Source organism: Cherax quadricarinatus, chromosome 3 (assembly GCF_038502225.1).
Source record: "Cherax quadricarinatus isolate ZL_2023a chromosome 3, ASM3850222v1, whole genome shotgun sequence".
NCBI classification, from domain to species: domain Eukaryota; kingdom Metazoa; phylum Arthropoda; class Malacostraca; order Decapoda; family Parastacidae; genus Cherax; species Cherax quadricarinatus.
Window position 1 is genome coordinate 59,168,787 of NC_091294.1, and position 26,226 is coordinate 59,195,012.

General features: G+C 40.9%; 1 protein-coding gene across 8 annotated transcripts in view; it reads right to left on the minus strand.

The window, feature by feature from the left end:
• LOC128684045 (uncharacterized) overlaps positions 1-26,226 on the minus strand; it is a 195,459-nt gene that overhangs the window by 93,760 nt on the left and 75,473 nt on the right. For all 8 annotated transcript variants that reach the window (XM_070091986.1, XM_070091978.1, XM_070091998.1 and 5 more), the window contains one exon: positions 24,791-24,949. In XM_070091986.1, coding sequence (XP_069948087.1) covers positions 24,791-24,949 — 159 coding nt within the window. The remainder of the gene's footprint in view (positions 1-24,790; positions 24,950-26,226) is intronic.

The window sequence follows — 26,226 nt, forward strand, 5'->3', positions numbered from 1 at the left end:
TGATGAACATATTACTGAGTGATGGGATTAATGTGTGTGATGAACATATTACTGAGTGATGGGATTAATGTGTGTGATGAACATATTACTGAGTGATGGGATTAATGTGTGTGATGAACATATTACTGAGTGATGGGATTAATGTGTGTGATGAACATATTACTGAGTGATGGGATTAATGTGTGTGATGAACATATTACTGAGTGATGGGATTAATGTGTGTGATGAACATATTACTGAGTGATGGGATTAATGTGTGTGATGAACATATTACTGAGTGATGGGATTAATGTGTGTGATGAACATATTACTGAGTGATGGGATTAATGTGTGTGATGAACATATTACTGAGTGATGGGATTAATGTGTATGATGAACATATTACTGAGTGATGGGATTAATGTGTGTGATGAACATATTACTGAGTGATGGGATTAATGTGTGTGATGAACATATTACTGAGTGATGGGATTAATGTGTGTGATGAACCTATTACTGAGTGATGGGATTAATGTGTATGATGAACATATTACTGAGTGATGGGATTAATGTGTGTGATGAACATATCACTGAGTGATGGGATTAATGTGTATAATGAACATATTACTGAGTGATGGGATTAATGTGTGTGATGAACCTATTACTGAGTGATGGGATTAATGTGTATGATGAACATAATACTGAGTGATGGGATTAATGTGTGTGATGAACATATCACTGAGTGATGGGATTAATGTGTATGATGAACATATTACTGAGTGATGGGATTAATGTGTGTGATGAACATATTACTGAGTGATGGGATTAATGTGTATGATGAACATATTACTGAGTGATGGGATTAATGTGTATGATGAACATATTACTGAGTGATGGGATTAATGTGTGTGATGAACATATTACTGAGTGATGGGATTAATGTGTGTGATGAACATGTTACTGAGTGATGTCATTAATGTGTATGATGAACATATTACTGAGTGATGGGATTAATGTGTGTGATGAACATATTACTGAGTGATGGGATTATTGTGTGTGATGAACATATTACTGAGTGATGGGATTAATGTGTGTGATGAACATGTTACTGAGTGATGGGATTAATGTGTATGATGAACATATTACTGAGTGATGGGATTAATGTGTGTGATGAACATATTACTGAGTGATGGGATTAATGTGTGTGATGAACATATTACTGAGTGATAGGATTAATGTGTGTGATGAACATATTACTGAGTGATGGGATTAATGTGTTTGATGAACATATTACTGAGTGATGGGATTAATGTGTGTGATAAACATATTACTGAGTGATGGGATTAATGTGTGTGATGAACATATTACTGAGTGATGGGATTAATGTGTATGATGAACATATTACTGAGTGATGGGATTAATGTTTGTGATGAACATATTACTGAGTGATGGGATTAATGTGTATGATGAACATATTACTGAGTGATGGGATTAATGTGTATGATGAACATATTACTGAGTGATGGGATTAATGTGTATGATGAACATATTACTGAGTGATTGGATTAATGTGTGTGATGAACATATTACTGAGTGATGGGATTAATGTGTGTGATGAACATATTACTGGGTGATGGGATTAATGTGTATAATGAACATATTACTGAGTGATGTGATTAATGTGTGTGATGAACATATTACTGAGTGATGGGATTAATGTGTATAATGAACATATTACTGAGTGATGGGATTAATGTGTATAATGAACATATTACTGAGTGATGGGATTAATGTGTATAATGAACATATTACTGAGTGATGTGATTAATGTGTGTGATGAACATATTACTGAGTGATGGGATTAATGTGTATAATGAACATATTACTGAGTGATGGGATTAATGTGTATAATGAACATATTACTGAGTGATGGGATTAATGTGTGTGTGATGAACATATTACTGAGTGATGGGATTAATGTGTATAATGAACATATTACTGAGTGATGGGATTAAGGTGTATAATGAACATATTACTGAGTGATGGGATTAATGTGTGTGTGATGAACATATTACTGAGTGATGGGATTAAGGTGTATAATGAACATATTACTGAGTGATGGGATTAATGTGTATAATGAACATATTACTGAGTGATGGAATTAATGTGTATAATGAACATATTACTGAGTGATGGGATTAATGTGTGTGATGAACATAATACTGAGTGATGGGATTAATGTGTGTGTGATGAACATATTACTGAGTGATGGGATTAATGTGTATAATGAACATATTACTGAGTGATGGGTTTAATGTGTATAATGAACATAATACTGAGTGATGGGATTAATGTGTATAATGAACATATTACTGAGTGATGGGATTAATGTGTGTGATGAACATATTACTGAGTGATGGGATTAATGTGTATAATGAACATATTACTGAGTGATGGGATTAATGTGTGTGATGAACATATTACTGAGTGATGGAATTAATGTGTATAATGAACATATTACTGAGTGATGGGATTAATGTGTGTGATGAACATATTACTGAGTGATGGGATTAATGTGTATGATGAACATATTACTGAGTGATGGGATTAATGTGTATAATGAACATATTACTGAGTGATGGGATTAATGTGTATAATGAACATATTACTGAGTGATGGGATTAATGTGTATAATGAACATATTACTAAGTGATGGGATTAATGTGTATAATGAACATATTACTGAGTGATGGAATTAATGTGTATAATGAACATATTACTGAGTGATGGGATTAATGTGTATAATGAACATATTACTGAGTGATGGGATTAATGTGTATAATGAACATATTACTGAGTGATGGGATTAATGTGTATAATGAACATATTACTGAGTGATGGGATTAATGTGTATAATGAACATAATACTGAGTGACGGGATTAATGTGTATAATGAACATATTACTGAGTGATGGGATTAATGTGTATAATGAACATATTACTGAGTGATGGGATTAATGTGTGTGATGAACATATTACTGAGTGATGGGATTAATGTGTATGATGAACATATTACTGAGTGATGGGATTAATGTGTGTGATGAACATATTACTGAGTGATGGGATTAATGTGTATGATGAACATATTACTGAGTGATGGGATTAATGTGTATGATGAACATATTACTGAGTGATGGGATTAATGTGTATGATGAACATATTACTGAGTGATGGGATTAATGTGTATGATGAACATATTACTGAGTGATGGGATTAATGTGTGTGATGAACATATTACTGAGTGATGGGATTAATGTGTATGATGAACATATTACTGAGTGATGGGATTAATGTGTGTGATGAACATATTACTGAGTGATGGGACTAATGTGTGTGATGAACATATTACTGAGTGATGGGATTAATGTGTGTGATGAACATATTACTGAGTGATGGGACTAATGTGTGTGATGAACATATTACTGAGTGATGGGATTAATGTGTGTGATGAACATATTACTGAGTGATGGGATTAATGTGTGTGATGAACATATTACTGAGTGATGGGATTAATGTGTATGATGAACATATTACTGAGTGATGGGATTAATGTGTGTGATGAACATATTACTGAGTGATGGGACTAATGTGTGTGATGAACATATTACTGAGTGATGGGATTAATGTGTGTGATGAACATATTACTGAGTGATGGGATTAATGTGTATGATGAACATATTACTGAGTGATGGGATTAATGTGTATGATGAACATATTACTGAGTGATGGGATTAATGTGTATGATGAACATATTACTGAGTGATGGGATTAATGTGTGTGATGAACATATTACTGAGTGATGGGATTAATGTGTATGATGAACATATTACTGAGTGATGGGATTAATGTGTATGATGAACATATTACTGAGTGATGGGATTAATGTGTGTGATGAACATATTACTGAGTGATGGGATTAATGTGTATGATGAACATATTACTGAGTGATGGGATTAATGTGTGTGATGAACATATTACTGAGTGATGGGATTAATGTGTATGATGAACATATTACTGAGTGATGGGATTAATGTGTATGATGAACATATTACTGAGTGATGGGATTAATGTGTATGATGAACATATTACTGAGTGATGGGATTAATGTGTATGATGAACATATTACTGAGTGATGGGATTAATGTGTGTGATGAACATATTACTGAGTGATGGGATTAATGTGTATGATGAACATATTACTGAGTGATGGGATTAATGTGTGTGATGAACATATTACTGAGTGATGGGATTAATGTGTGTGATGAACATATTACTGAGTGATGGGATTAATGTGTGTGATGAACATATTACTGAGTGATGGGATTAATGTGTGTGATGAACATATTACTGAGTGATGGGATTAATGTGTGTGATGAACATATTACTGAGTGATGGGATTAATGTGTGTGATGAACATATTACTGAGTGATGGGATTAATGTGTATGATGAACATATTACTGAGTGATGGGATTAATGTGTGTGATGAACATATTACTGAGTGATGGGACTAATGTGTGTGATGAACATATTACTGAGTGATGGGATTAATGTGTGTGATGAACATATTACTGAGTGATGGGATTAATGTGTATGATGAACATATTACTGAGTGATGGGATTAATGTGTATGATGAACATATTACTGAGTGATGGGATTAATGTGTATGATGAACATATTACTGAGTGATGGGATTAATGTGTATGATGAACATATTACTGAGTGATGGGATTAATGTGTATGATGAACATATTACTGAGTGATGGGATTAATGTGTATGATGAACATATTACTGAGTGATTGGATTAATGTGTGTGATGAACATATTACTGAGTGATGGGATTAATGTGTATGATGAACATATTACTGAGTGATGGGATTAATGTGTATGATGAACATATTACTGAGTGATTGGATTAATGTGTGTGATGAACATATTACTGAGTGATGGGATTAATGTGTATGATGAACATATTACTGAGTGATGGGATTAATGTGTATGATGAACATATTACTGAGTGATGGGATTAATGTGTATGATGAACATATTACTGAGTGATGGGATTAATGTGTATGATGAACATATTACTGAGTGATGGGATTAATGTGTGTGATGAACATATTACTGAGTGATGGGATTAATGTGTATAATGAACATATTACTGAGTGTATTAAAGTGACGAACATCTCCATGAAAACAAGAAGGTTCTTAGACAAAGACACTGATACAATGAAACTGTATATCTCGGCCTCGGTCACAAACCATCATCTGCAGCACTGAAGACGGTCTCTGACTGAAGACGGTCTCTGACTGAAGGGGGTCTCTGACTGAATGGGGGTCTGACTGAAGACGATCTCTGACTGAAGGGGGTCTCTGACTGAAGGGGGTCTCTGGCTGAAGGGGGTCTCTGGCTGAAGGGGGTCTCTGGCTGAAGGGGGTCTCTGACTGAATTGGGTCTCTGACTGAAGGGGTCTCTGGCTGAAGGGGGTCTCTGACTGAAGAGGGTCTCTGACTAAAGAGGGTCTCTGACTAAAGGGGGTCTCTGACTAAAGGGGGTCTCTGACTGAAGGGGGTCTCTGGCTGAAGGGGGTCTCTGACTGAAGGAAGTCTCTGACTGAAGAGGGTCTCTGACTAAAGACGGTCTCTGACTGAAGAGGGTCTCTGACTAAAGGGGGTCTCTGGCTGAAGGGGGTCTCTGACTAAAGAGGGTCTCTGACTGAAGGGGGTCTCTGGCTGAAGGGAGTCTCTGACTGAAGAGGGTCTTTGACTGAAGGGGGTCTCTGGCTGAAGGGAGTCTCTGACTGAAGAGGGTCTCTGACTGAAGAGGGTCTCTGACTGAAGAGGGTCTCTGACTGAAGAGGGTCTCTGACTGAAGAGGGTCTCTGACTGAAGAGGGTCTCTGACTGAAGAGGGTCTCTGACTGAAGAGGGTCTCTGACTGAAGAGGGGCTCTGACTGAAGAGGGTCTCTGACTGAAGAGGGTCTCTGACTGAAGAGGGGCTCTGACTGAAGAGGGTCTCTGACTGAAGAGGGTCTCTGACTGAAGAGGGTCTCTGACTGAAGAGGGTCTCTGACTGAAGAGGGTCTCTGACTGAAGAGGGTCTCTGACTGAAGAGGGTCTCTGACTGAAGAGGGTCTCTGACTGAAGAGGGTCTCTGACTGAAGAGGGTCTCTGACTAAAGACGGTCTCTGATTTCTCACTTTTCACGGTTTTGATATATTTTTTTATCTAAGAAAGACGTGCAGGTTGCATAATCTTGTTACCATCAGTCTAGACACAGACATGATGTTATGTAAGTCACTGTTATTGTCATAAAAACGTGTGTGAGTGAGAGAGAGAGAGAGAGAGAGAGAGAGAGAGAGAGAGAGAGAGATAGATAGAGAGAGAGAGAGAGACAGAGAGAGAGAGAGAGAGAGAGAGATTGTCTTATACGTGAAGTGTGAGTTACCTCGCCTATGGTTCAACGACCATGTGACTTCCTCTTGCACTATATATACACACTGGGCGAGGCAGGTTAGGGTGCAGTAAGCCACACCAGCCAGCTTCACCTCAGCTTGTGTACCCACCAGCTAGCTTCACCTCAGCTTGTGTACCCACCAGCTAGCTTCACCTCAGCTTGTGTACCCACCAGCCAGCTTCACCTCAGCTTGTGTACCCACCAGCCAGCTTCACCTCAGCTTGTGTACCCACCAGCCAGCTGCACCTCAGCTTGTGTACCCACCAGCCAGCTTCACCTTAGCTTGTGTACCCACCAGCCAGCTTCACCTCAGCTTGTGTGCCCACTAGCCAGCTTCACCTCAACTTGTGTACCCACCAGCCAGCTTCACCTCAGCTTGTGTACCCACCAGCAAGCTTCACCTCAGCTTGTGTACCCACCAGCCAGCTTCACCTCAGCTTGTGTACCCACCAGCCAGCTTCACCTCAGCTTGTGTACCCACCAGCCAGCTTCACCTCAGCTTGTGTACCCACCAGCCAGCTTCACCTCAGCTTGTGTACCCACCATCCAGCTTCACCTCAGCTTGTGTACCCACCAGCCAGCTTCACCTCAGCTTGTGTACCCACCAGCCAGCTTCACCTCAGCTTGTGTACCCACCAGCCAGCTGCACCTCAGCTTGTGTACCCACCATCCAGCTTCACCTCAGCTTGTGTACCCGCCAACCAGCTTCACCTCAGCTTGTGTACCAACCAGCCAGCTGCACCTCAGCTTGTGTACCCACCAGCCAGCTTCACCTCAGCTTGTGTACCCGCCAACCAGCTTCACCTCAGCTTGTGTACCCACCAGACAGCTTCACCTCAGCTTGTGTACCCACCAGCCAGCTTCACCTCAGCTTGTGTACCCACCAGCCAGCTGCACCTCAGCTTGTGTACCCACCAGCCAGCTTCACCTCAGCTTGTGTACCCACCAGCCAGCTGCACCTCAGCTTGTGTACCCACCAGCCAGCTGCACCTCAGCTTGTGTACCCACCAGCCAGCTTCACCTCAGCTTGTGTACCCACCAACCAGCTTCACCTCAGCTTCTGTACCCACCAGCCAGCTTCACCTCAGCTTGTGTACCCACAAGCCAGCTTCACCTCAGCTTGTGTACCCACCAGCCAGCTTCACCTCAGCTTGTGTACCCACCAGCCAGCTGCACCTCAGCTTGTGTACCCACCAGCCAGCTGCACCTCAGCTTGTGTACCCACTAGCCAGCTTCACCTTAACTTGTGTACCCACCAGCCAGCTTCACCTCAGCTTGTGTACCCACCAGCCAGCTGCACCTCAGCTTGTGTACCCACCAGCCAGCTTCACCTTAGCTTGTGTACCCACCAGCCAGCTTCACCTCAGCTTGTGTACCCACCAGCCAGCTTCACCTTAGCTTGTGTACCCTCCAGGCAACTTCACCTCAGCTTGTGTACCCACCAGCTAGCTTCACCTCAGCTTGTGTACCCACCAGCTAGCTTCACCTCAGCTTGTGTACGCACCAGCTAGCTTCACCTCAGCTTGTGTACCCACCAGCTAGCTTCACCTCAGCTTGTGTACCCACCAGCTAGCTTCACCTCAGCTTGTGTACCCACCAGCCAGCTTCACCTTAGCTTGTGTACCCACCAGGCAACTTCACCTCAGCTTGTGTACCCACCAGCCAGCTGCACCTCAGCTTGTGTACCTACCAGCGAGCTTCACCTTAGCTTGTGTACCCACAAGCCAGCTTCACCTCAGCTTGTGTACCCACCAGCCAGCTTCACCTCAGCTTGTGTACCCACCAGTCAGCTTCACCTCAGCTTGTGTACCCACCAGTCAGCTTCACCTCAGCTTGTGTACCCACCAGCCAGCGTCACCTCAGCTTGTGTACCCACCAGCCAGCTGCACCTCAGCTTGTGTACCCACCAGCCAGCTGCACCTCAGCTTGTGTACCCACTAGCCAGCTTCACCTTAGCTTGTGTACCCACCAGCCAGCTTCACCTCAGCTTGTGTACCCACCAGCCAGCTGCACCTCAGCTTGTGTACCCACCAGCCAGCTTCACCTCAGCTTGTGTACCCACCAGCCAGCTTCACCTCAGCTTGTGTACCCACCAGCCAGCTTCACCTCAGCTTGTGTACCCACCAGCTAGCTTCACCTCAGCTTGTGTACCCACCAGCCAGCTTCACCTCAGCTTGTGTACCCACCAGCCAGCTTCACCTCAGCTTGTGTACCCACCAGCCAGCTGCAGCTCAGCTTGTGTACCCACCAGTCAGCTTCACCTCAGCTTGTGTACCCACCAGACAGCTTCACCTCAGCTTGTGTACCCACCTGCCAGCTTCACCTCAGCTTGTGTACCCACCAGACAGCTTCACCTCAGCTTGTGTACCCACCAGCTAGCTTCACATCAGCTTGTGTACCCACCAGCTAGCTTCACCTCAGCTTGTGTACGCACCAGCTAGCTTCACCTCAGCTTGTGTACCCACCAGCTAGCTTCACCTCAGCTTGTGTACCCACCAGCCAGCTTCACCTCAGCTTGTGTACCCACCAGCCAGCTTCACCTCAGCTTGTGTACCCACCAGCTAGCTTCACATCAGCTTGTGTACCCACCAGCTAGCTTCACCTCAGCTTGTGTACGCACCAGCTAGCTTCACCTCAGCTTGTGTACCCACCAGCTAGCTTCACCTCAGCTTGTGTACCCACCAGCCAGCTTCACCTCAGCTTGTGTACCCACCAGTCAGCTTCCCCTCAGCTTGTGTACCCACCAGCCAGCTTCACCTCAGCTTGTGTACCCACCAGCCAGCTTCACCTCAGCTTGTGTACCCACCAGCCAGCTTCACCTCAGCTTGTGTACCCACCAGCCAGCTTCACCTCAGCTTGTGTACACACACAGATGAGTGTTGCGGTGGTCGAGACATTAGAGTACACTGGCACTGCTCTCCCAGTTTAAGAATATTTCTGCGGTGACCTTAAATAACTACTAATAATGCAGGAATATGCTCCCAGGTCCTCTCTGTGTCTTCTGCTTCGTGTTTGTGAGTATCATACAAGATGGTTCGTAAGACTCGACTTTTCACCACTGAAAAAAATACTGATGTTGATTCTGTGAGCAATATCTTTTCTGGAGACTCTCACTCTCCTCCTTACTAATCCTCTCCATCATTCTGCATCATAATCTTCTTGGTGATAGAGTCCTGTAACTTAAATCCTTCTGTCTGTTTTCCTATTTGAATATAGGTACAACATTAGCAACATTTCTCAATCACGAGATGTGTTGAAGATCTTTGTGTGTATATACAGTGTTTGTGCTGTTCTTCTCATTATCCTTGAAGATTTATGTTGAGGGAGTCTCGTGCGTGTAGGTTTACTGGCTTCACCTACGTCAATAGTTTTGTTTTATCACTGTTCTAGCTATCATTTAGCAGCTTCAGCTTCATCCTGGTTTCTCTTCTCTTTATTATCATTGATCCTCCCACAACCTTCTCTTTAGTTACTCACACATCTGTTTCTCCAGAGTTTTATTTCTTTACTCGTCAACTTCCAACTTGTATTTTCCGAGCGTCATTGTGGCTCCCAAACAATTAAGTGTTTGACTGAGCCTTCAGTACTACACACCATAAACAATGTCCTCTCATCTTCAATCTTTCTTGCTCTTTGGTTTATGTCTGGGTTTTTTTTCCTTTATTCTCGAGATTTCTATTTCCTCATTTATATTTTGCTCCTTTATTTTCATCTTTCTCCTTCAACAACTTTCTCTCTCAGTTTTTTAAATTCATCTCATGATCCCGACGCTTCATACCTAGAACCTTCATCATACCTAGAACCTTCATCATACCTAGAACCTTCATCATACCTAGAACCTTCATCATACCTAGAACCTTCATCATACCTAGAACCTTCATCATACTTAGAACCTTCATCATACCTAGAACCTTCATCATACCTAGAACCTTCATCATACCTAGAACCTTCATCATACCTAGAACCTTCATCATACCTAGAACCTTCATCATACCTAGAACCTTTATCATACCTAGAACCTTCATCATACCTAGAACCTTCATCATACCTAGAACCTTTATCATACCTAGAACCTTCATCATACCTAGAACCTTCATCATACCTAGAACCTTTATCATACCTAGAACCTTCATCATACCTAGAACCTTCATCATACCTAGAACCTTCATCATACCTAGAACCTTCATCATACCTAGAACCTTCATCATACCTAGAACCTTCATCATACCTAGAACCTTCATCATACCTAGAACCTTCATCATACCTAGAACCTTCATCATACCTAGAACCTTCATCATACCTAGAACCTTCATCATACCTAGAACCTTCATCATACCTAGAACCTTCATCATACCTAGAACCTTCATCATACCTAGAACCTTCATCATACCTAGAACCTTCATCATACCTAGAACCTTCATCATACCTAGAACCTTTATCATACCTAGAACCTTCATCATACCTAGAACCTTCATCATACCTAGAACCTTCATCATACCTAGAACCTTCATCATACCTAGAACCTTACCCAGAACCTTCATCATACCTAGAACCTTCATCATCATACCTAGAACCTTCATCATACCTAGAACCTTCATCATACCTAGAACCTTACCTATCATACCTAGAACCTTCATCATACCTAGAACCTTCATCATACCTAGAACCTTCATCATACCTAGAACCTTCATCATACCTAGAACCTTCATCATACCTAGAACCTTCATCATACCTAGAACCTTCATCATACCTAGATCCTTCATCATACCTAGAACCATTACCTAGAACCTTCATCATACCTAGAACCTTCATCATACCTAGAACCTTCATCATACCTAGAACCTTTCATCATACCTAGAACCTTCATCATACCTAGAACCTTCATCATACCTAGAACCTTCATCATACCTAGAACCTTCATCATACCTAGAACCTTCATCATACCTAGAACCTTCATCATACCTAGAACCTTCATCATACCTAGAACCTTCATCATACCTAGAACCTTCATCATACCTAGAACCTTCATCATACCTAGAACCTTCATCATACCTAGAACCTTCATCATACCTAGAACCTTCATCATACCTAGAACCTTCATCATACCTAGAACCTTCATCATACCTAGAACCTTCATCATACCTAGAACCTTCATCATACCTAGAACCTTCATCATACCTAGAACCTTCATCATACCTAGAACCTTCATCATACCTAGAACCTTCATCATACCTAGAACCTTCATCATACCTAGAACCTTCATCATACCTAGAACCTTCATCATACCTAGAACCTTCATCATACCTAGAACCTTCATCATACCTAGATCCTTCATCATACCTAGAACCTTCATCATACCTAGAACCTTCATCATACCTAGAACCTTCATCATACCTAGAAACTTCATCATACCTAGATCCTTCATCATACCTAGAACCTTCATCATACCTAGATCCTTCATCATACCTAGAACCTTCATCATACCTAGAACCTTCATCATACCTAGAACCTTCATCATACCTAGAACCTTCATCATACCTAGATCCTTCATCATACCTAGATCCTTCATCATACCCAGAACCTTCATCATACCTAGAATCTTCATCATACCTAGAACCTTCATCATACCTAGAACCTTCATCATACCTAGAACCTTCATCATACCTAGATCCTTCATCATACCTAGAACCTTCACCATACCTAGATCCTTCATCATACCTAGAACCTTCATCGTACCTAGAACCTTCATCATACCTAGAACCTTCATCATACCCAAAAACTTTATCATACCTAGATCCTTCATCATACCCAGAACCTTCATCATACCTAGATCCTTTATCATACCTAGAACCTTCATCATACCTAGATCCTTCATCATACCTAGAACCTTCATCATACCTAGAACCCTCATCATAGCTAGAACCTTCATCGTACCTAGAACCTTCATCATACCTAGAACCTTCATCATACCCAGAAACTTTATCATACCTAGATCCTTCATCATACCCAGAACCTTCATCATACCTAGAATCTTCATCATACCTAGAACCTTCATCATACTAGAACTAGAAATACTTCATCATATACATACTAGATCCCTAGAACCTTCATCATACCTAGAACCTTCATCATACATAGAACCTTCATCACAACTAGAACCTTCATCATACCTAGAACCTTCATCATACCTAGATCCTTCATCATACCTAGAACCTTCATCATACCTAGAACCTTCATCATAACTAGAACCTTCATCATACCTAGATCCTTCATCATACCTAGAACCTTCATCATAGCTAGAACCTTCATCGTACCTAGAACCTTCATCATACCTTACCTAGAACCTTCATCATACCTAGATATCCCTAGAACCTTCATCATACCTAGAACCTTCATCATACCTAGATCCATTACCTAGAACCTTCATTATACCTAGAACCTTCATCATACCTAGAACCTTCATCATACCTAGATCCTTCATCATACCTAGAACCTTCACCATACCTAGATCCTTCATCATACCTAGAACCTTCATCATACCTAGAACCTTCATCGTACCTAGAACCTTCATCATACCTAGATCCTTCATCATACCTAGATCCTTCATCATACTCAGAACCTTCATCATACCTAGAACCTTCATCATACCTAGAACCTTCATCATACTTAGAGCCTTCATCATACCTAGAACCTCCATCATACCTAGAACCTTCATCATACCTAGAACCTTCATCATACCGAGAGCCTTCACTATACCTTGAACATTCATCATACCTAGATCCTTCATCATACCTGCAGCCTTCATCATACCTAGATCCTTCATCATACCTAGATCCTTCATCATACCCAGAACCTTCATCATACCTAGAACCTTCATCATACCTAGAACCTTCATCATACCTAGAACCTTCATCATACCTAGAACCTCCATCATACCTAGAACCTTCATCATACCTAGAACCTTCATCATACCTAGAACCTTCATCATACCGAGAGCCTTCACTATACCTTGAACATTCATCATACCTAGATCCTTCATCATACCTGCAGCCTTCATCATACCTAGATCCCTCATCCTAGCTAGACCCTTCATCATACCTAGAATATTCATCATACCTAGATTCTTCAGCATAACTAGATCCTTCATCATACCTAGATCCTACATCATACCCAGAACCTTCACCATACCTAGATCCTTCATCATACCTAGAACCTTCATCATACCTAGAACCTTCATCGTACCTAGAACCTTCATCATACCTAGAACCTTCATCATACCCAGAAACTTTATCATACCTAGATCCTTCATCATACCCAGAACCTTCATCATACCTAGAACCTTCATCATACCTAGATCCTTCATCATACCTAGATCCTTCATCATACCCGGAACCTTCATCATACCTAGAACCTTCATCATACCTAGAACCTTCATCATACCTAGAACCTTCATCATACCGAGAGCCTTCACTATACCTTGAACATTCATCATACCTAGATCCTTCATCATACCTGCAGCCTTCATCATACCTAGATCCATCATCCTAGCTAGACCCTTCATCATACTTAGAATATTCATCATACCTAGATTCTTCAGCATTCTTCAGCACAAAATGCGTGCTAAAGGAATAACAGGAAAAGTCGGTCGATGGATCTATAATTTCCTCACTAACAGAACACAGAGAGTAGTCGTCAACAGAGTAAAGTCCGAGGCAGCTACGGTGAAAAGCTCTGTTCCACAAGGCACAGTACTCGCTCCCATCTTGTTCCTCATCCTCATATCCGACATAGACAAGGATGTCAGCCACAGCACCGTGTCTTCCTTTGCAGATGACACCCGAATCTGCATGACAGTGTCTTCCATTGCAGACACTGCAAGGCTCCAGGCGGACATCAACCAAATCTTTCAGTGGGCTGCAGAAAACAATATGAAGTTCAACGATGAGAAATTTCAATTACTCAGATATGGTAAACACGAGGAAATTAAATCTTCATCAGAGTACAAAACAAATTCTGGCCACAAAATAGAGCGAAACACCAACGTCAAAGACCTGGGAGTGATCATGTCGGAGGATCTCACCTTCAAGGACCATAACATTGTATCAATCGCATCTGCTAGAAAAATGACAGGATGGATAATGAGAACCTTCAAAACTAGGGAGGCCAAGCCCATGATGACACTCTTCAGGTCACCTGTTCTATCTAGGCTGGAATATTCCTGCACACTAACAGCACCTTTCAAGGCAGGTGAAATTGCTGACCTAGAAAATGTACAGAGAACCTTCACGGCGCGCATAACGGAGATAAAACACCTCAATTACTGGGAGCGCTTGAGGTTCCTAAAACTGTATTCCCTGGAACGCAGGCGGGAGAGATACATGATTATATACACCTGAAAAATCCTAGAGGGACTAGTACCGAACTTGCACACGAAAATCACTCACTACGAAAGCAAAAGACTTGGCAGACGATGCAACATCCCCCCAATGAAAAGCAGGGGTGTCACTAGCACGTTAAGAGACCATACAATAAGTGTCAGGGGCCCGAGACTGTTCAACTGCCTCCCAGCATACATAAGAGGGATTACCAACAGACCCCTGGCAGTCTTCAAGCTGGCACTGGACAAGCACCTAAAGTCGGTTCTTGACCAGCCGGGCTGTGGCTCGTACGTTGGTTTGCGTGCAGCCAGCAGCAACAGCCTGGTTGATCAGGCTCTGATCCACCAGGAGGCCTGGTCACAGACCGGGCCGCGGGGGCGTTGAGCCCCGGAACTCTCTCCAGGTAAACTCCAGGTAACTAGATCCTTCATCATACCTACCTGGAGGTTATCTGGAGGTTATTCCGGGGATCAACGCCCCCGCGGCCCGGTCCATGACCAGGCTTCCCGGTGGATCAGGGCCTGATCAACCAGGCTGTTACTGCTGGCCGCACGCAGTAAAACGTACGAGCCACAGCCCGGCTGATCCGGCACTGACTTTAGGTATCTGTCCAGCTCTCTCTTGAAGGCAGCCACGGGTTTATTGGTAATTCCGCTAATGCTTGATGGGAGGCTGTTGAACAGTCTTGGGCCCCGGACATTTATGGTGTTTTCTCTTAGCGTACCAATGGCGCCCCTACTTTTAATTGGGGGAATTTTGCATCGCCTGCCCAGTCTTTTACTTTCGTAGGGAGTGATTTCTGTATGCAGATTTGGGACCATTCCTTCCAGGATTTTCCAAGCGTAGATTATGATATATCTCTCCCTCCTGCTTCCAAGCGTTCCCAGTAGTTAAGGTGCTTGAGAGAACTTATACGTGCAGTAAAGGATCTCTTTACACTCTCTAGATCTGCGATTTCACCTGCTTTGAATGGAGATGTTAATGTACAGCAGTATTCCAGCCTAAAGAGAACAAGTGATCATGCCTAAATCCTTCATCATACCTAAAACCTTCATCATACCTAGAACATTCATCATATCTAGATCCTTCAGCATAAATAGATACTTCATCATACCTACATCCTTCATCATACCTACATCCTTCATCACACCTAGATCCTTCATCATACCTACATTCTTCATCATACCTACATCCTTCATCAAACCTATATCCTTCATCATACTTAGATAATTCATCATACCTAGTTCCTTCATAATACCTACATCCTTCATCATACCTACATCCTTCATCACACCTAGATCCTTCATCATACCTACATTCTTCATCATACCTACATCCTTCATCATACCTACATCCTTCATCATACCTACATCCTTCATCATACCTACATCCTTCACCATACTTACACCCTTCATCATACCTACATCCTTCATCATACCTACATTCTTCATCATGCCTACATCCTTCATCATACCTGTATCCTTCATCATACCAATATCATTCATCATACCTAGATCCTTCATCATACCTACATCCTTCATCATACCTACATCCTTCATCATACCTAGATCCTTCATCATACCTACATCCTTCATCATACTTACATCCTTCATTATACCTAGATCCTTCATCATACCTAGATCCTTCATCATACCTACATCCTTCATCATATCTACATCCTTCATCATACCTACATCCTTCATCATACCTAGAACCTTCATCATACCTAGATCCTTCATCATTCCTAGATCCTTAATCATACCTACATCCTTCATCATAACTACATCCTTCATCATACCTACATCCTTCATCATACCTACATCCTTCATCATACCTACCTCCTTCATCATACCTACATCCTTCATCATACCTACATCCTTCGTCATACCTACATCCTTCATCATACCTACATCCTTCATCATATCTAGATTCTTCAGCATAAATAGATACTTCATCATACCTAGATCCATCATCATACCTTGATCCTTCATCATACCTACATCCTTCATCATACCTACATCCTTCATCATACCTACATCCTTCATCATACCTACATCCTTCATCATACCTAGATCCTTCATCATACCTACATCCTTCATCATACCTACATCCTTCATCATATCTACATCCTTCATCATACCTACATCCTTCATGATACCTAGATCCTTCATCATACTTACATCCTTCATCATACCTACATCCTTCATCATACCTACATCTTTCGTCATACCTACAACCATCATCATACCTAAATCCTTCATCATACCTACATCCTTCATAATATCTACGTCCTTCATCATACGTAGATCCTTCATTATACCTAGAACATTCATCATACCTACACCCTTCATCATACCTACATCCTTCATCATACCTACATCCTTCATCATACCTACATCCTTCATCATACCTACATCCTTCGTCATATCTACATCCTTCATCATACGTACATCCTCCATCATACCTAGAACCTTCATCATACCTACATCCTTCATCATACCTAGATCCTTCATCATACCTAGATCCTTCATCATACCTACATCCTTCATCATACCTATATCCTTCGTCATATCTACATCCTTCATCATACGTACATCCTCCATCATACCTAGAACCTTCATCATAACTAGATCCTTCATCATACCTAGATCCTTCATCATAACTACCTCCTTCATCATACCTACATCCTTCATTATACCTATATCCTTCATCACACCTAGATCCTTCATCATACCTACATTCTTCATCATACCTACATCCTTCATCATACCTATATCCTTCATCATTCCTAGATCCTTCATCATACCTAGATCCTTCATCATGCCTAGATCCTTCATTATGCCTAGATCCTTCATCATACCTACATCCTTCATCATACCTACATCCTTCAACATACCTACATCCTTCATCATACCTACATCCGTCATGATACCTACATCCTTCATCATACCTACATCCTTCATCATACCTACATCCTTCATCATACCTACATCCTTCATCATACTTACATCCTTCATCATATCTACATCCTTCATCATACCTACATCCTTCATCATACCTAGATCCTTCATCATACTTACATCCTTCATCATACCTACATCCTTCATCATACCTACATCTTTCGTCATACCTACATCCATCATCATACCTAAATCCTTCATCATACCTACATCCTTCATCATACCTACATCCTTCATCATAAATAGATACTTCATCATACCTAGGTCCTTCATCATACCTACATCCTTCATCATACCTACATCCTTCATCACACCTAGATCCTTCATCATACCTAGGTCCTTCATCATACCTACATCTTTCATCATACCTATATCCTTCATCATTCCTATATCCTTCATCATTTCTAGATCCTTCATCATACCTAGATCCTTCATCATACCTAGATCCTTCATCATACCTACATCCGTCATGATACCTAAATCCTTCATCATACCTACATTCTTCATCATACCTACATCCTTCATCATACCTACATCCTTCATCATACTTACATCCTTCATTATACCTACATCCTTCATCATACCTACATCCTTCATCATACCTACATCCTTCAGCATACTTACATCCTTCATCATACCTTCATCCTTCATCATACCTACATTCTTCATCATACCTACATCCTTCATCATACCTACATCCTTCATCATACCTACATCCTTCATCATACTTACATCCTTCATCATACCTACATCCTTCATCATACCTACATCCTTCATCATACTTACATCCTTCATCATACCTACATCCTTCATCATACTTACATCCTTCATCATACTTACATCCTTCATCATACTTACATCCTTCATCATACCTACATCCTTCATCATACCTACATCCTTCATCATACTTACATCCTTCATCATACCTACATCCTTCATCATACTTACATCCTTCATCATACTTACATCCTTCATCATACTTACATCCTTTATCATACCTACATCCTTCATCATACCTACATCCTTCATCATACTTACATCCTTCATCACACCTACATCCTTCATCATACTTAACATCATTCATCATACCTACATAGTTCTTCATACCTACATTCTTCATCATACTTACATCCTTCATCATACTTACATCCTTCATCATACTCACATCCTTCATCATACCTACATCCTTCATCATACCTACATCCTTCATCATATATACATCCATCATACTACTTACATCCTTCATCATACCTACATCCTTCATCATACTTACATCCTTCATCATATCTACATCCTTCATCATACTTACATCCTTCATCATACCTACATCCTTCATCATACCTACATCCTTCATCATACCTACATCCTTCATCACACTTACATCCTTCATCATACCTACATCCTTCATCATATCTACATCCTTCATCATACCTACATCCTTCGTCATACCTAGATCCTTCATCATACTTACATCCTTCATCATACCTACGTCCTTCATCATACCTACATCAATCATCATACATAGATCCTTCATCATACCTACATCCTTCATCATACCTAAATCCTTCATCATGCCTACATCCTTCATCATACCTACATCCTTCGTCATATCTACATCCTTCATCATACGTACATCCTCCATCATACCTAGAACCTTCATCATAACTACTTCCTTCATCATACCTATATCCTTCATCATACCTACATCATTCATCATACCTACATCCTTCATCATACCTACATCCTTCGTCATACCTACATCCTTCATCATACCTACATCATTCATCATACCTACATCCTTCATCATACCTAGGTCCTTCATCATGCCTACATCCTTCATCATACCTACATCCTTCATCGCACCTAGATGCTTCATCATACCTACATACTTCATCATTCCTAGATCCTTCATCATATCTAGATCCTTCATCATACCTAGATCCTTCATCATACCTACAACCTTCATCATACCTTCATCCTTCAACATACCTACATCCTTCATCATACCTACATCCGTCATGATACCTACATCCTTCATCATACCTACATCCTTCGTCATACCTACATCCTTCATCATACCTACATCATTCATCATACCTACATCCTTCATCATACCTAGGTCCTTCATCATGCCTACATCCTTCATCATACCTACATCCTTCATCGCACCTAGATGCTTCATCATACCTACATACTTCATCATTCCTAGATCCTTCATCATATCTAGATCCTTCATCATACCTAGATCCTTCATCATACCTACAACCTTCATCATACCTTCATCCTTCAACATACCTACATCCTTCATCATACCTACATCCTTCATCATACCTACATCCTTCATCATATATACATCCTTCATCATACTTACATCCTTCATCATACTTACATCCTTCATCATACCTACATCCTTCATCATACTTACATTCTTCATCATACCTACATCCTTCATCATACTTACATCCTTCATCATACCTACATCCTTCATCATACCTACATCCTTCATCATACTTACGTCCTTCATCATACTTACATCCTTCATCATACCTACATCCTTCATCATACTTACATTCTTCATCATACCTACATCCTTCATCATACTTACATCCTTCATCATACCTACATCCTTCATCATACCTACATCCTTCATCATACTTACGTCCTTCATCATACTTACATCCTTCATCATACCTACATCCTTCATCATACTTACATTCCTCATCATACCTACATCCTTCATCATACTTACATCCTTCATCATACCTACATCCTTCATCATACCTACATCCTTCATCATACTTACGTCCTTCATCATACCTACATCCTTCATCATGCTTACATCCTTCATCATACTTACATCCTTCATCATACCTACATCCTTCATCATGCTTACATCCTTCATCATACTTACATCCTTCATCATACCTACATCCTTCATCATACTTACATCCTTCATCATACCTACATCCTTCATCATACTTACATCCTTCATCATACCTACATCCTTCATCATACTTACATCCTTCATCATACTTACATCCTTCATCATACCTACATCCTTCATCATACTTACATCCTTCATCATACTTACATCCTTCATCATACCTACATCCTTCATCATACTTACATCCTTCGTCATACTTACGTCCTTCGTCATACCTACATCCTTCATGATACTTACATCCTTCATCATACCTACATCCTTCATCATACTTACATCCTTCGTCATACTTACATCCTTCATCATACCTACATCCTTCATCATACTTACATCCTTCATCATGCTTACATCCTTCATTATACTTACATCCTTCATCATACATCCTTCATCATACTTACATCCTTCAACATACCTACATCCTTCATCATACCTACATCCTTCATCATACCTACATCCTTCATCATTTTTACATCCTTCATCATACTTACATCATTCATCATACCTACATCCTTCATCATACTTATATCCTTCATCATACTTACATCCTTCATCATACTTACATCCTTCAACATACCTACATCCTTCATCATACTCTACATCTTTCATCATACTTACATACTTCATCATACTTACATCCTTCAACATACCTACATCCTTCATTATCGTAAGGGTTCTTGAATGGAGATATCACAGGTTGAAAGTAGACACACTTGTAGGATGGTAGATATATTGTCAGACTGAGATGGGAGATGGAGCCACAGTTACCTAGCCTGTTTACGTCTTGTAGGTCTGCCGCTGAGTGAGAACCCTTCACACAGAATAGCTTGATAACTTCACACGAGGAGCACAGCAGGGGTGGAAGCTGGCTTGGCAGGCAAAATAATTGGATGGAGTAGGCTAGGCTGGACTGGACTCGGGTGTTCTGACTCCCCCACCACAGACTGGAAGCTGGCTTATTTTGCAAACTCGGGTCAACCCCTCGGGAGTAATGCAAAAAAGCAGGAAACACTAATACAAAGAGACTGACCAGTGAATAATGTAGAAGCTGGTAGAGTAGCTGGCTTGAGGTAGCTGGATGGGTGAATCTCGGTAGTCGGTAGGCCTACTGGTCACACGAAATGGCCGTCTTGCTGGTCGACAATTTTATCTCCAGAAATCGCTGTAATCGTCAGAATTACAGGCTCACCGCTGTCACCATTTATCGTAAGGGTTCTTGAATGGAGATATCACAGGTTGAAAGTAGACACACTTGTAGGATGGTAGATATATTGTCAGACTGAGATGGGAGATGGAGCCACAGTTACCTAGCCTGTTTACGTCTTGTAGGTCTGCCGCTGAGTGAGAGCGGGACAAAGGGATCACTGCCCATGTGTATGCCCATGACGTCATACCAAGCCAAAGGCCTACGAGGGATCTCGTGTCTAAAGCACATGGAGGATACTAATATGCTATGCTATATAATACAGGGAATACAGGGATCAGCAACTATGCTGACATCATCATACCTACATCCTTCATCATACCTACATCCTTCATCATATTTACATCCTTCATCATACTTACATCATTCATCATACCTACATCCTTCATCATACCTACATCCTTCATCATACTTACATCCTTCATCATACTTACATCCTTCATCATACCTAGATCCTTCATCATACTTACATCCTTCATCATACTTACATCCTTCATCATACTTACATCCTTCATTATACTTACATCCTTCATCATACATCCTTCATCATACTTACATACTTCAACATACCTACATCCTTCATCATACCTACATCCTTCATCATACCTACATCCTTCATCATATTTACATCCTTCATCATACTTACATCCTTCATCATACCTACATCCTTCATCATACTTACATCCTTCGTCATACTTACATCCTTCATCATACTTACATCCTTCAACATACCTACATCCTTCATCATACTTACATCCTTCATCATACTTACATCCTTCATCATACTTACATCCTTCAACATACCTACATCCTTCATCATACCTACATCCTTCATCATACCTACATCCTTCATCATACTTACATCCTTCATCATACTTACATCCTTCATCATACCTACATCCTTCATCATACTTACATCCTTCATCATACATCCTTCATCATACCTACATCCTTCATCATACTTAATCCTTCATTATACCTACATCCTTCATCATATCTTGTGTTGTCTTGCGTTGTTTTTTTCCTCTCACAATATACTCCTTTTTGGAAGTTTCTGTTCCCATCATATCTCTTTTGTAGTGGTCATGCAGGTGGATAACACTTCCGTAATGTTGTGCAGACGGAGGATCAAGCCTCTACCAGCCAAGGTGCTGAGTGATCCACACAAGAAAGTGAAGTGTAGTTTGTTATCTGGTTTATTTTCTTCTTCCACTCACTTCTCCACCAACAGTTTTAACAGGTACTCAGGAGCTTCTACTTGGTCTTCCTTACTCTGCACTGAGGTCTCAAGGATTTTTATTATTCTTGAACCATCTTTAAATTGTTCTTTGGTTAGTTGGTGTATATCACTGTTACAGTTACACTGAGAACCTCCGTCATACTCTCTGTGTGAGATAGTCTCTGAGTTACCAGCATTTAGGTTCTTTCAATCTCTCTAAACTCCAATGCCTCTAGATCATTAGTGCAACTTCTCTATTTTTAATTGTTTTTGTAATATATAATACTAATCCGTGGAAAATAATTTGTTACTACCGCCTTGAATTTTGTTTCTGTGAGAGCTCTGATGTCTGGGTGTTCTTCTGCTACTCTGTCTTTTAAATGACTTATTTTGTCAATGACTCTACCTGTGTTAGTGTTTAACACACTGATAAATTTTTCACTGTTGGCTGGTTTCTCTGGTCTTGTTTTGGAGTGAAAATCGGTGTGAAGAACTTGGTGAGAGGTGTTTGTAATTTAGTGTACTGAAACTGTTATATGCTTTATTAAGAGAGAAATAAACTTTTAGGGGAAAATTTTCATTGCAATATTAACTACAGTGGTAGCATGGCCACGAGCAAGGTGGCTCAGTAACACAAACACCAGTCACAGTAGCGTCATTGTGAAGGTGCTTGTTGGGGTGCTTGTAGGGGTGCTTGTAGGGGTGCTTGTAGGGGTGCTTGTAGGGGTGCTTGTAGGGGTGCTTGTGGGAGTGCTTGTGTGGGTCCTTGCGGTGTCCTTGTGGAGGTGCTTGTGTGGTTGCTTGTGGGGGTCCTTGTGGGGGTGCTTGTAGGGGTGCTTGTAGGGGTGCTTGTTGGGGTGCTTGTAGGGGTGCTTGTTGGGGTGCTTGTAGGGGTGCTTGTTGGGGTGCTTGTAGGGGTGCTTGTTGGGGTGCTTGTAGGGGTGCTTGTAGGGGTGCTTGTATGGGTGCTTGTTGGGGTGCTTGTAGGGGTGCTTGTAGGGGTGCTTGTAGGGGTGCTTGTAGGGGTGCTTGTAGGGGTGCTTGTGGGAGTGCTTGTGTGGGTCCTTGCGGTGTCCTTGTGGAGGTGCTTGTGTGGTTGCTTGTGGGGGGTCCTTGTGGGGGTGCTTGTAGGGGTGCTTGTGGAGGTAATTGTAGTTAGCTTTCTACCATTTTCCCTCACATTTAGTTGAGTGTAGATACCAGTGGGAAAGACAACGTGTTGTATACAAGTGTCCAGGTGCTGGATAGTGTAAGATTAAAGTAACAGTGGTGAAGATGCATCAGACATTTGTGTGGTAGTTGTCGTCTCATAAACTTTTCTGCCTAGATAGAGAGAGAGAGAGAGAGAGAGAGAGAGAGAGAGAGAGAGAGAGAGAGAGAGAGAGAGAGAGAGAGAGAGAGAGAGAGAGAGAGAGAGAGAGAGAGAGAGAGAGATTGTTTACATTGCGTGAGAGTGTGCGTGTGACAACGTAAAACAGTGAAATAAGAAATAAGAAGTAATTCAGAAGACAAGTTTCCTTCCTGATTCTCCCAGCCAGAGGAGTGCAGATCAGTGTCCTCGACAGAAGAACAAGAAGCTAGCAGCATGCACTTACTTTCGCTGGAAGTTGGCCGTCATCTCGTCCTCGACAGCATCCTCCTGGGCGGGCGGGGGCTTGGCAGCCTCCACATCCACCTCCTTCTTGACAGGTTCTGGCTGGGCCGGCTCGTAGCCCTCATACAGTGCTGCTCGAAGCTCCGCCACTCGCGCTAACCTGAAACACGCGCATTCAGCCTTAAGTAATATATTTCACTCTTATACTAACAAAAATAAATAATAATAATAATAATAATAATAATAATAATAATAATAATAATAATAATAATAATAATAAAATAATAATAATAATAATAATAATAATAATAATAATAATAATAATAATAATAATAATAATAAAATAATAATAATAATAATAATAATAATAATAATAATAATAATAATAATAATAATAATAATAATTATAATAATAATAAATATTTTAAAAATATATTTACAGTACTATGCAAAATCACCATGGGGGAAGTTAAGTGATCGCTCTAGGCCTTTCGTGTTGCAATCATCACATTATCAGGAGTTTGCATTGTTGCAGAAATGAGTAGGAAGTCAGCAGGAAATTACTTTCTTGGCTGAAATTATTATTATATAATGAACATTTATCGTGTTATAATTGATGATTCTAAAATATTTCGTTCCAGCCAAGAGGAACAAGGAGCCACGTCTCTGTTTCAGCTTATTCAAACTCCACAACTTTATAATTGAAGACACTGTATGCAATCTGAAGCCAGATTCCTCCCTGAACTTGTTATACTGTCGTAAATACAGTTCTACACTGACGGACTGAGGAGCACTCAGGTTCAGCTGCTCCCGCTCAACCTTGTGGGTAAACCAGCATTTACCTGAGGGCGAAGTAAGTCAGCCTCTGAATACAGGATCATTTTCCCCTTGCTGCTTCCCATAAACCATTTTCTTTGTGTGCAAAGAAAGATATTTTCCTACTGATAGAAGCCAGATAGTTTTGAGATCAGAATATTAAAGTCTTGTATAACAATGCCATATTGATGACATGTTGGTGATATATGACACGTCACTAATGTTGTGGTCACTAGGTCATTACTAAATACTTAATGTTGATGGAATTTTATGTGTTTTCTACTGCTACTGTATTAATATCCTGCCTTCATTCTTCTGGCACCTGGCACTGGTCTGCTTAATGCCATCTTATTCTCTCCAGAGTAGTTCCTTTGAACGAATCTACATGGACTTCCTGTTCATTTCAAACTGCTGAAGATGTGTTGATTGTAACACCAAAGGTCTAGAACTTTCATTTAACTCACCCTGTGGTTGTTTTGCATCTTGTATCGCTTGTTAGTGATTATTACATTACAATTCTGTAATTATAGTAAAATTATTATATAAATAAAGACAATATATATAACTAGAGATGGATTTATTTCAAAGTATACACTCTGGGGATTTATTTAAATCCTTGTA